Source organism: Alligator mississippiensis, chromosome 8 (genome assembly GCF_030867095.1).
Source record: "Alligator mississippiensis isolate rAllMis1 chromosome 8, rAllMis1, whole genome shotgun sequence".
Classification (NCBI taxonomy): domain Eukaryota; kingdom Metazoa; phylum Chordata; order Crocodylia; family Alligatoridae; genus Alligator; species Alligator mississippiensis.
In genome coordinates, this window is record NC_081831.1 from 64,172,529 (window position 1) to 64,185,066 (window position 12,538).

A 12,538-nucleotide genomic window follows, 5' to 3' on the forward strand; every position below is an offset into this window, starting at 1 on the left:
AGGGGAGAGCACCACCTCCCTTGGGAGCCCGTTCCAGACCTTGGCCACTCGAACTGTAAAGAAGTTCTTCCTAATGTCCAGTCTAACGTCTATTCTGATTTAGATTGTGAGTTTGCCGAAAGAAAGGAGAGTCTTGTGTTAAAGACCTTGAATTGGTGTGTGGGAGACCTTGGTTCATTTCTTAGCTGTGCCACAGACTTCCCATCTGATTCTGAGCAGGTCACATGCCATATTTTCTCACATATGGTGAAGCCCATAATAAAATATGCATCTTTTTTTGAAAGGCAGAATGAAGAAAATCAAGACCTTTCCTTGTAATAGTGACTGAGTAACAGCAACTAGGGACCGGAGCCTGTTCATTGTTCTGCGCCCTGTGGATTGTGTGCAGATTTTCCTTTCATTTTGGCCCGGTAAGCAGCAGGCACTGCTCTTACCATATTTCTTTGCATATAACACACACTCCAATTTCCAACAGCTGGGAGTTGTTGTTTTTTTAAGTTATGTATTGTATGCAAGTAAATACAGTGAATTTTTACTCTTTTTTTCTCTTCACGCTTTATTTCTCTTGTCAACATACATTAGAAACTCCTCAAAACAGGGACTGTGGGACCCAAAACTATGGGAAATGTACAGCATGTAGTATGATTGAATTACCAATCTTTTTGAGAGCCTGTGGGTTTTCTTGTAATCTAAATACTAAAAAGCTGTCTTGGGCACTTTTGGGAAGCCTAAATCTCTGTTTCATTTACAGATGAAGCAATTCCTGTTTATAATTTTTAAAGGTTTTGGGAACCTTGGAGAGAAAATATATATTGTATAGACATGCATTAGATTTCAGTCTTTAATAATATGTATTCATTGCTGAATACATATGTATATGTATTGCTATGTATATCTTGCTGCCTGTGAATACTGTGGTTAGATATTGATGATGGGAAGTTATGTATATTGGGTTAGTTATAGAGACAGTTTGTATTTTGAGAGTTGCTATTGGTTTCATTGGAGGATAGGTAGGCCTTTTGTTACAGACAGTTAATTCTAGGTTTGTTCTTATCATATATACAAGCTTGTAGAGCTGTGGAAAGAGGACTTAAAATTCAGTTGATCAATACACAATATCCATCTTTCAAGGCGTGTGTGGGAAGCAGTGATGGCAGGGAATGACTAATCTAGGAACCAGTTAGAAAATGATATCATCTTGTTCTAGTTCCCACATCTTCCGGTATGGATTGAACTTTCTGGGAAATCAATAGGATTGTGAAGGTTATTTCAGCCCTAAATGCTTTTCCCATGGTTTCATACTTGTTCTAACACTGCGTGAAAGTCGAGAATCTCTAAAAACATGGGGCTCTGATCATTGTGTTGGAATATACAGCTACTCAGTGGGGCAGTGTTCTTCCTCCCTTCTGCCAGCAGGAATAAAAATGGAATTTATCTCATGCTCAGAGCTGCTAGCACAGGTTCCATAGTTTCATAGTTTCATAGTAGCTAGGGTCAGGAGGGACCTGAACAGATCATCTAGCCTGACCCCCTGCCACAGGCAGGAATGACTGCTGGGTTCACAAGACCCCAGACAGGTGATCATCCAACCTCCTCTTGAATTTGCCCGAGGTAGGGGTGAGGACCAGATGCACTTCGTTTGAACTCTGCAGCCGTACTGTCCCATTTTGAATGATTTAGTCTTTTGTCGATTTCAATATGTTTCCATAACTTGGAAACATTGGAAACTTATTCCTAGCAGCCTTACATGCTTGCCTGGCATCAGATGGCGAGTTCCACGCCTAAAAATTCTTGTTACAATGGAGGCTAAAGACTGTGTAGTCTGGTAGGAAAAAAAATAAGAGATTTGGCTATTCTGGATTGGGATTCTTAAAAAAAAAAATCACAATATGCAATTCTAATGGTCTTTCAAAATTACAGCATGTTAAAATGGCAGTGAGGGGCTTCAGGCCTTTTGCTAATTTCCACATCAGGTTTTTTTTTTTTCATTTGAACCCACCTACTCTGCAAGCTCAGCCTGGGATCTGGTACTCAAGTAAGGTTCTTTCCTGTTAGTTCATCTTCACCAGCCACTGCATTTGACCCCAGCAATAGCTGTACAGTCCTATTGCCATCATATCATTCCCTCAGTAACACTGATGCATCCCCTTTATCTTAATATACAACACTTCCAATTACATCCATGAAACTCTGTTGTCTTTTGCATGGGCTCCATAGGCTTAACTGAAGGCCAAATTTTAAGGCATTTGGATTGTTACACTAGTGTCCTTGCCACTGAAATGTACTTAACAATTCTATAGAAGATGTCCAGATAAGATAGGACTCCAACTCACTATCCCAATCTGTGTTGTCTGTGAAGGGGCAACAGAAGCAAAATGTCAATTTGATGCTAATATGAAGAGACCGATTCATAATTTCGTAAATTAAAATAGAGAAGATGCACGAATTAAAAATTGTCATCCAACACGCACAAAAAATACTAACTGGAAGGAAAAAAATCACAGATGCATATGAATGGAGCCAAGGTAGAAGAGAAATTGCTGTTATTCAGTCCAATATTACCTTGCTTGTGCTATATAATCAAGCATACTACGTGAAAAAGTATGGTTGAACTCCTCCATCTAGGAGATCAGCACACATTTTGTTTTTTTTCATGTGGTATCGAAACTATTTTGTTCAAATAATTGTCTCAGATGGCACATGTGTTTCTATCTCCTTTTTGAGAAATTATCTCACAGTTTAATATATCTCATAGTAAGATTTTACCACTATATATTTAGCCAGAAATTTCCTTTATCCATAGATAGGGTTAGATCAGAATAGAAAGCCGCATTGTACTCCAGTAAGATACTCACATAGCATATGCTTAATAAACTCTTTCATAGGGAGTTTTAGGGTGAAGAACTGGCTACTTAAGACTTAACATTTTTAAACATTGTCTTCACCCATATTCATTAATACTATTAAGCAAATTAATGGAAAAGCTCTTCTGAGACCCTGTGATGAGTTAATTTATTTTGTGCATTTAAGGAGTTTTAATGAGAGACATTACTTATCATAATTTACCATTTGCTTTCAGTCTAGTTCAATTGAATGAGTATTGTGCATTGATTTTTAGTTTTTGATCATTCCTTTGATACTTTTAGATTATCCTTTTGATCTGGTATTTGATCTTCAGAACACTTGAAAAGTGTTCTCATAGAGAAAAAAGGCAGCTTGCTGTTTAAATGGTCAAGTTACATGAATTTTATGTCTTTGAGTATTGGTTTATAACCCCTGGAAGAAGGACATAGTTTTAATTTTGTTTTGTTAAAAGTGGCTATTTAAATATGAATGCCTTATAACTTTGTTCTCCTTATAACATCATGCCTCTGAATGATCAATTTCCTATTTTTGATGACTTGGCTTTTTATGCTCGGTTTGTATAAATACAAATATGTTATTCAGGGAGCCTGACTCTCCTCTTAGTTACATCCATGTGAATCAGAAATAGCTCCATGACACACCATTGAAAATGTTACTTACAACTAATGCAAGAAAAAACGAGATCTCCAAGGTATCGATTTTCTGTCTTCTAATGTGGGAGCAAACAGAGGGGAAAGGGTGAGAGAAGAATGTCTGAATATTATTTTTTGCCACAATTCATCAACACCTACATTTCACACCTGTGTTTGAGCAGCGAACATAACAGCTCTCAAAATACCTATTTAGTGACACGTGCCTGCAATCTGTCAAGCAACTGCAGTGAGCCCATTGCATGGCTCTGTCAAAGGAACTAGAGCAGCTGATGTAGATCACAGTGAGAAAAGCAGCAGGAGAAATGAGGCTTGGGATCTGCTAGACCCATCAAGTGGGTCAGCAAACTCTAGAGGAAGCAGGTTTAGCCTGATGCTAAAGGTACCAGCCTGGGAAGTGGGAGGCTTGAGTTCAGTTTCATGCCACTGACATCTTATGTCAATGTTAAGGTTAAGTCCCTTAGGGCCACATCCTATTTGCTCTTCACATGCCTGACTAGCAGGTGGAGATCCATAAAGCTGCAATTTTGGGAAACTGGACATTTTTGCACAGTTTGGGATTCTGTTTTCTCCTAGTGGAAATAGAATCACATTGCCTAAAAGAGGGGTGGGCAAAATACAGCTTGCAGGCACAATGTGGCCCACCAAGGGATTTTATCCAGCCTGTAGCAGCCCACCCTGGCCCAGGTGTGGGGAGCAGCCCAAGCCATGGTGCATGCAGCTGGTCCTGCCACTCCTGGGCATGCAGTGGGGCTGGGGTGGCATGGTGGCCACTTCCCAGCAGCCCCTGCCCTGGCAGCGCCTTCCAGCTGCTGCTGCCAGTCTCCACTGAGGCTGCCAGACCCGGTCCTGCTGCTGGAGTACCCTGGCCCTGACCGCCCTGCACCCACAACACCTGGAGGGACACTTAAGGGGTTTTAGTGAGCTGATGCAGGCCAAGGGGAGGGGGCCAAGGGAAAGGGGTGCTGACCAAGTCCATGATAACTCACCAAAACTCCTTAAGTGTCCATCTAGGCCAAATAATTGCCCACCCCTGGCCTAGGAGGAGGACACTCTTACCTCAGCCCAATAATGCAGTGGCTGAGGCTGTTACCCAGAAAGTAAAAAATCAAGGTTCTAGACCCTGTGTCCCAGAGGAGGCTGAAACTTCTCTCTAACCACAGAGCCACAGGCTAGACTAGTGGTTCTCAGCCAGGGTGCCACAACATCCTGGGATGCCTTGAGATTCTTTCAAGGATGCCCCAGGTTGCCACACAATATTAGGACTGCTTGGTTTACAAACATGGTTCCCAAGATAAACCCAGAGATTACAAAAGAAATCCATTGTTGTGGTCTTTCTGACATTTACAACAGAAAAACCGCTCTATTATTTTTTTGGAGAAAAAATAAGGGTGAAAATCGAGAGTTGGAATTGACTGACAGGTGCTTTGAGTCTATCCATAGGTGCCTTGAGTTTAAAAAAGGTAGAGAACACCTGGGTTTGACATTGCCTGGACCTCTCTCTTAAAGTTGGCTTGCTTTTATTTTCCAATTAATAACAATTTGATAAAAAATACTGGGTAGGTTTCTTCCCCACTAGGAAGATGGACCTAACTCAGAGCCCCAGATCCTTTCCAGGGCAGCATCCAGCTCACTGGGCCACAAATGCTCTGGAACACGTTTTCTCTTGGCTGCATCTTAATGGCCCAGATCCAAGAGGACATCTGGAGAGAGGACCATGTCTAATGCCTAGCTTGTGGCCTGGTGGTTAGAGTACTTTACTGAGAAGCAGGACAAGAAGGTTCAAAACCCCCCTGGATGAAGGGTGCTTAAAATGGGAGTTCCCTATTCCCTGGGCAAGAGACCTAACCACTAGGTTAAAAGGTAGGAGGATCCTCCCACACAGGAGGACTAGTTCAGCCTTACATGCCTGCCCAGGTTTTCCCTGGGCAGCTGCTTGGCTGTAGCACAGCCCAACTGACCATGCTCAGGAGACTTCCATGAGCATTGCTGAATCCCAAACTATGTGTAAGTGCCAAAAAATGAAGTTATGCAGCTACATACCTGACACTATGCACATGAAGGATAAATATGATCTGGCCCATAGTCTTCCTCTGGGGGACCCGTACAGGAAGCCTGCTTATCTTGGGCTCCACTGAATTATTTGTACTCCACAATTTTGCTATCACCAGGGTACATATAGGATTCAGTATGAAGTTGACATAAAGGACATGAAAGGAATAAACGAATGAAGTGTGGACATCAATATGTAAATAACGATGGCTTTCTTTCCTGCCTTCAACCTAGTAAAGAGAGGTCAAAGGGCCATAGACAAATAAAGGGTTAGAGGAATGCCACAGAGACTTATACATGTGCAGGGAGGTTGCTCCGACGCCCTGTAATTACAGTGCTCCAGCAGACTCGATTAATTGAGTCTGCTGGAGTGGTAATTACCACACTCCGGGAGACTCCAGATTCACATATATCAGCATCCCTATGCTGAAAAATGGTGGCAGGGGCACTTTAAAATAAAGCTTGTTTGATAAGCTTCAGTTCAAAGCGCTGTGCTGCCATTTTTCATTGCAGGGGCACTGATGCACATGATGCTCTGGGAACTTTTAATTAGTTCAGCTCTCAGATCTGTGCTCATTAAAGCACCCCCCCCCCCAAACACACACACACCTCTGGAGCACATCTATAAATACCCACAATCAAATATGGTAGTGGGGACTATAAACACCAATGAGTAAAAAGGAAGGTATGAAGCATCCAGTGGGTTAGGAATATTTGGATGGAGTTGAGTTAAGTCTAATTTGGAGTGAATATGAGGATAATTTTCCCAGCAGGGAAGTTTGTATGAGGAAAGTGATAGAAACCCCACCTCTTGTGACATTTAGAACTGGTTTGATCATCTGCCTTGGATTTCTTGAGCAACAAACTATTCCTGTCCTTGCAGTGGTAGAACATGACAGTGCCCTTGTCCCCCTGCTTTTCCTGTGGTAAGCTGAAGGGTGGTTTTGATGTTTTCGCCAGTTTGCCTAATAGCCATGTGTGAGGGTTGGTCCCAAAAATTTTAAGAACATGTTAGACAAATACTTGTTTAGAATGGTTTAGGGATGAGCCTGCCTTGAGGTCCCCTTCAACCCTACTTTTCTATGATTCTATGATAGTTGGAGATGGACCTGCTCTGAGCAAGGGGTTGGACTAGATGACCACCTGAAGTCCCTTCCAACACTAATTTTCTATGATTCTATGATTCTGCATTCTCAGGTCTGCATTACTGGGGACATTTGTAGAAAATGCCCATAAGGTTTCCTCTTCAATATCTCTTCTTGAGGAGCACGTGAACTGGATTGGCCAGTGGCCTATGTTGTCCAGTTATCTGTGCAACAGAGACAGTGAGAAGATGCAAACCCCATATAATCATGATGGATTAAGTAAAATCAAAACAATTCAAGTAATCTGATTTCAATCCCCAGCCTCAATAAAAATGATTGCTTTAAATGCATTTATTCCATTTGTTCTTCAGTTAATTTCTTAAGAAAAGGCATTATTTTTGGTTGATATAACTATTGAAGTGTGTAGAATAACATGTAAATAGGGCCTTTGCACTAGATTTGGTACATCTTTTTGCCACTTAGGAAGGCATTTTATATGTTTGAAGGGTACACTCTAACTATAAACATTTATTTAAGCAGTTATATAGCTTAATATTTCATATACTTACTGATTCCACATTTTACTATGTTAGAAAATGGTGTTTGATTATTGCTTATTTACTGGATAACTTGCCTTTTGCTCATGATTTGTGTCAAGCAGCTGCATTACGATGGTAACTGGAATTTAATTAAACATACAAAATAGCCTATAAAATTTATTGTTCTTAAACAAACCAACTGAAGTGTTTTGGACGCATCAACTTTTCTTATCAAAACAAGTTTCACACTTACAGCTAAATGATTTATTGAACAGAAAGATTAACTGTAGTCAGCACCATTTAGTTTAGGCCAGCCTGGGAAATTTTTCAAATAAGCCTAATTTAAAGTGACAGACTCCTATTGCTATTTGCCTGAGGCTTGGGAAAATCAGAATTCCCAACATATTTCCTAAGTTATTCCTAAACGATTTATCCTTCAGACATTTTAAATGAATAGGTTTCATCCTCTCTTCTTGTTTTTGTTCATACTGAATTCCAATGGATTCTGCATGTTTAGTTTTTATTTGCATTTTTAAAACATTATAACAACATATTTTTATTAAATTCAGATTTCATTTTAATAGCTATTAATAGAAGAAACGTGTATTATAATTTAAATAACATTTTTAAAATATTTTTTACTTTAAAAAAAATCATTAAATTTTTTATGAACCCTCCATGTAATGGACACTTATAGAATAAACAACTCATTTGGGGTAGTTAATTCCTAAGTGCAAGCAAATTATATTTTTTTCTCCTAAAGTTTAAGGAATATACCAGTTTCACATTCTGTCCCACGTAGCCTTTGTCTATCCTGTTCACTTAGCCAGCAGTACGATTCTTTACAGCAAATTAAGTTGTAAGAATTAGATCATATTTTGAAAATTAACCCTTTCAGTTCAGCACTTCAAGAGGACTGCGAAATGTCAACTGAACTGAGACTTAGTATGTATCTCATGAGATAGACTTCAGTCTACTTAGAAGTAAACCCGTCCCTCTTTTTCACCTAGGACCTGATACGAAGAGATATCCTATACTACAAAGGTCGCATTGACATGGATAAATATGAGGTGGTGGATATAGAAGATGGGAGAGATGATGACTTCAACGTCAGCATGAAGAATGCCTTTAAACTTCATAACAAGGAGACTGATGAAATGCACTTATTCTTTGCCAAGAAGCTGGAAGAGAAATTGCGATGGCTGAGAGCTTTCAGAGAAGAAAGGAAGATGGTACAAGAAGATGAAAAGATAGGTAAGGGATTCAAAATGAATGGGTGGGTGCTGATGGCATTTGGTTTATCTCTATCTGAAGGAGAAGGGTGAATTATTGTGCATTAGAACTACCAATAAATTTCATTCTAACATCCTTGGCTTATCTCACTGTCAGGGAATAGGTACCAGCTGATAATGCTTGGTCCTGACCATTCTTCCATTCAGTTACTAGTATTGCATTTCTGTTTGCTTAGGAGCAAATCTTACCCTTAGCATCAAGCCTCTGTCCAGATGTAGGAGAGATGAATCAGGATGTCCTGTGCCCGGAGAGGCATCAAGGCCTCCTGGCTATATAACTTCTGCCCTAGTTAGGCACCTCCTGAGTAGGAAGAAAGGCCAAGGATATTGCTGATCTGTTAGCCTTGCCCTCCTTTCTGCATCAGCACACGTGGCTGCTACAACCAAGATTAGAATCAGTCCCATTATCCATAAAGCACTGCTTACATTTATGATACAGCATAACACTACTTAGAGGCAGGAAGGTTGCTTTCCATGCAGCTCCTCCCACTGTCCCCTCCCCCCAGCCTTCCAGTTGATGTTATAAGGAGGCTTCATTTTAAAATAAGATCTGTTTTTTGTTCAAATGTTTCTCCATGTGGGCAGCCGCACCAGGTAGTGCTTTGTTCCTCAAGGGTTAGTTGTGTGATAAATGGTGCATGAAGAAATATTCCAGAGAGGCCAAGTAGTAAGCAATTTTCTGAATCGTTTGCCATGTTCCCTTTTCCAGGCTTTGAAATTTCTGAAAATCAAAAGCGACAAGCGGCAATGACAGTAAGGAAAGTCAGTAAGCAAAAAGGTAACCAGCAGCATATGCCGTGATAGGTGACGTGAGGGTTTGGTGGGGCTTTCTGCTGGGCAAGAGTCCAGATTTCCTGGTTTTTCCCCCCTTTCTTTTTCTTTTTTAATACCATGTTTGTGGTTCATATACTGTGAAGATGTCTCCTTGGGTCAAATTAGTCTCTGATGTGACTCTGTTGAAGTCAATGGAGTTAGACCACTCCAGTCTCCAGAAGTTGTCTTGTGGGCATTTTATCTTAAACCATATGGAACGTATAGATGCACTAGCTCACTCCAAACTGAATTGGGAATGACTGGGAAAATGCATAGGAGCGTTGCTAACTCCCCGAGTCTCCCGCTTGAAAGGAATTAAGATGGCTGTCTTTGGATATGGTGAGTTCCTATCGCTCTACCTCTTTTTCTTCTTGAAGTGGGACACTCATGGATCTTGTATGTGTACTTCTGGGAGCTACACGCAACATAGCATCAGCTCTCACAAAAATAACATGCCCTGGTAGAGACATGCTATACCTATAGAATTAGATTCTTCCCCCTGCCTCAGCAGAGTGTAGCCAACTAATAAACAGATATTAAACTGATACACAACTGGCCAAAAGTTCACTACTAATCACCTTCTGTAATAGCTCTTGCAGCTATAGGTTTTGTCATGGTAGATGTAGGAAAAGTTCAGAGAGAAATTGTAGTACAAATGTTATAAGTTGTCCAAAACTTCAGGAACAATTTGAGACATCACGGACATGCTGTCTAGCTACTGAAATATGTTAGCATAGTCAGGTCCCCCAAGAGCTTCAAAGTTTTGAGAACAGCTCTTCATTTCTTGGGTGCCTGATGTTCCCAGCTGGCTTGTCCCTGGTCTGTAGCTGTTGGGAGGTAAATGCTTGGATTTTTCAACTCTTCAGGAGAGGTCTTAGCTCTCTTCCCTGCTTACTCATCCCCATATTGCTCTGGTGATCCACTAGTGGTTTGCTAGGTTCAGTGTGAATCTGTTGTTTTCCTTTATCCCTTCACTGTTATTGAGGATGTTCTGCTCCCTCATCACTTCCTAGCTTGTCTCCTCAGCTGCTTTCTAAAGGGTTTTGAGGACAGATTTTCTAACTATGGCATGTAGAAAAAAAAGTATTTGTCATTCAGATACCAAAAATATACAGCTGATTTTGGCAACAATGCACCCCATACTACACTGTCAATAGACAATTTTTGCAATTTAGTAACTCCTCATATGTGCAAAGTTCTGTAGACTTGTCCCTTCCCTATCTGCCCGCACACACCCATTAACAAGCATGCAGAGATTGCTAAAATTGCAGCCACTGGAAAAAACAAAAAAAAAACCTTGTACAATCTGTGACTCTCATGACAACTGTGCCAAATCCAGTTTTAATTATTCCTAACCAAACTGACTCAGCTCAAGTGTGCCTGAGTGTACATATGAATATTTCCAATTAAATTCCCAGCCTTGCATTTTGACAAACTCAATGTACTTAACTGTATTTATTTCTTACACCACAATTGCTCTCTTATTCTCTCTCTCTGTGGGACGAAAAAAGGGGATTTTATTAGCCCAGGCTCTTTTGACTATAAAATTAATTAGTTCATACTTTCCTAGAACATCAGTCAGCACTTTGCATATGCAGAGTGAGCCGATACTGTAATACTGGGAATTCTTTTTATGATCTGAGGTTCTTGAGCCTGACAAACTCGTTCTGACTCTAGGCATCAAGTGAAGCAAAGCCCAGTTGTTTTACCTCAGACATTAATTTTGAAATAACAACAAGCCCCTTTCCATAATATCATTAAATTAGCAAGTCTGCCTCTCTCGTGCTGTCTTGTGCTTGTGTTATCCCAACCCAGTCTAAAGTTAATTGAATTAAGTCCTGTACTGTACATTCTGTTAAAGTCAAGCCATTGCTAAGCACCATCAAATTAGATTGATTTTATTACCCCATGGGCAGGGGGTTGTATTCTGCACAGTACTTCAAAGGTTGGCCCTGGCACAGATGATTGCACTTAGCAATGGGGTCCTGTGTGCCTGCTAAGAAAGCAGGACTTGGTACAAAGGAGGGGACCAGAACTAGCCCCAAACTGATTTCCAGCTTGAGGTGCTTTTCTTGACTGCTTCATTAACATTGTCATAGGTATGTTACACATTTCACCAGTAAGGTTTTACCAGAGACATTGCCATGTGCTTGAAGACTATGTATTGTTGCTGACTGGTTGTAGGTATTTGTGCTGAGAGAAGAGTAACCAACAACTCAGGCTTCAGGATTATGGTAGACAGGAGTCACTTCCATTTCCCTCTGCATACAGCATCACACAGTTAGATATATGTTTTATTGGTAGGTTTTGGTTGCCTTCGAAGCATCTTTTAGACCTTGAAACTAGTAAAGCACTTAAGTTAAAGCGTGCAATAACTTCCATTCACATCACTTGGACTGTTTGCATATTTAAAGTAAAAGACCAGGATTCTGCAGCTGTAGAAGGACTCCGTGTAATAGTCTGTAATAGTCTGCTTTGGAGTGTCAGGATCTCTGTTCTGCTGCTACAGGCCAATGCATGTCTATCACAGCCCCATTTCTACCAGCCCCTATACTATCTCAGTTGTTCCCTTCTGCCTCTCAAATGGGAAACAGGAATAATATCCTTGCTCAAGGAAGAGATGGAAGCTGTTAAGGAGATGAAATGGAAAATGCAATATTCCTGTTAGAGCTGAACCAGAAGAACGTTTTCCAATAATATAAACTGTGGCTTATTTCATGAACTGTCATACAGCTCTTCCCTGAAGCATTACTCTGGGACTGGCTAGCCTGTTTATTAAAAGGCAGCATTTAAACCACCACAGGCTGCCATACAGCAAGGACAGAAAGTGAGGAAGAGTATGCGAAGAGAAAAGAAGCCTCAAAATTTGATGAAAAGTTAAGGAAATGATTAGGAACTGACCTAAATCTTTGCATTTTTAGACCTTTATCCTTAAATCACAAGGGCACACACCATAATATATGAACCATTTCAGTTGGAAGCAGTCTGCCTTTCACACGTCTGTGTACACCGAAACTCACGTGCACATGCACAGTGCCAAGATTCCTTCAAAATTGACTTGATGATGAGCTAGATCAGATTTCAGCAACATGCCAGGATTTGCACTGGATTGGGGAAAACTTAATGATATCAGGAGATCAGGTGGCGTAAGGCAACTTTATGTCTATTCTCTTATCTTCTTTATATTAATTAAGCACAGAGTGAATGAGTAGTGTTTGCCATGCCTCTTCCCAATGGTCAGC

General features: G+C 40.6%; 1 protein-coding gene across 15 annotated transcripts in view; it reads left to right on the forward strand.

The window, feature by feature from the left end:
- ARHGEF9 (Cdc42 guanine nucleotide exchange factor 9) overlaps nucleotides 1–12,538 on the forward strand; it is a 351,467-nt gene that overhangs the window by 317,534 nt on the left and 21,395 nt on the right. For all 15 annotated transcript variants that reach the window (XM_019487852.2, XM_019487853.2, XM_019487851.2 and 12 more), the window contains 2 exons: nucleotides 8,202–8,445; nucleotides 9,193–9,261. In XM_019487852.2, the coding sequence (XP_019343397.1) occupies nucleotides 8,202–8,445; nucleotides 9,193–9,261 (313 nt within the window). The remainder of the gene's footprint in view (nucleotides 1–8,201; nucleotides 8,446–9,192; nucleotides 9,262–12,538) is intronic.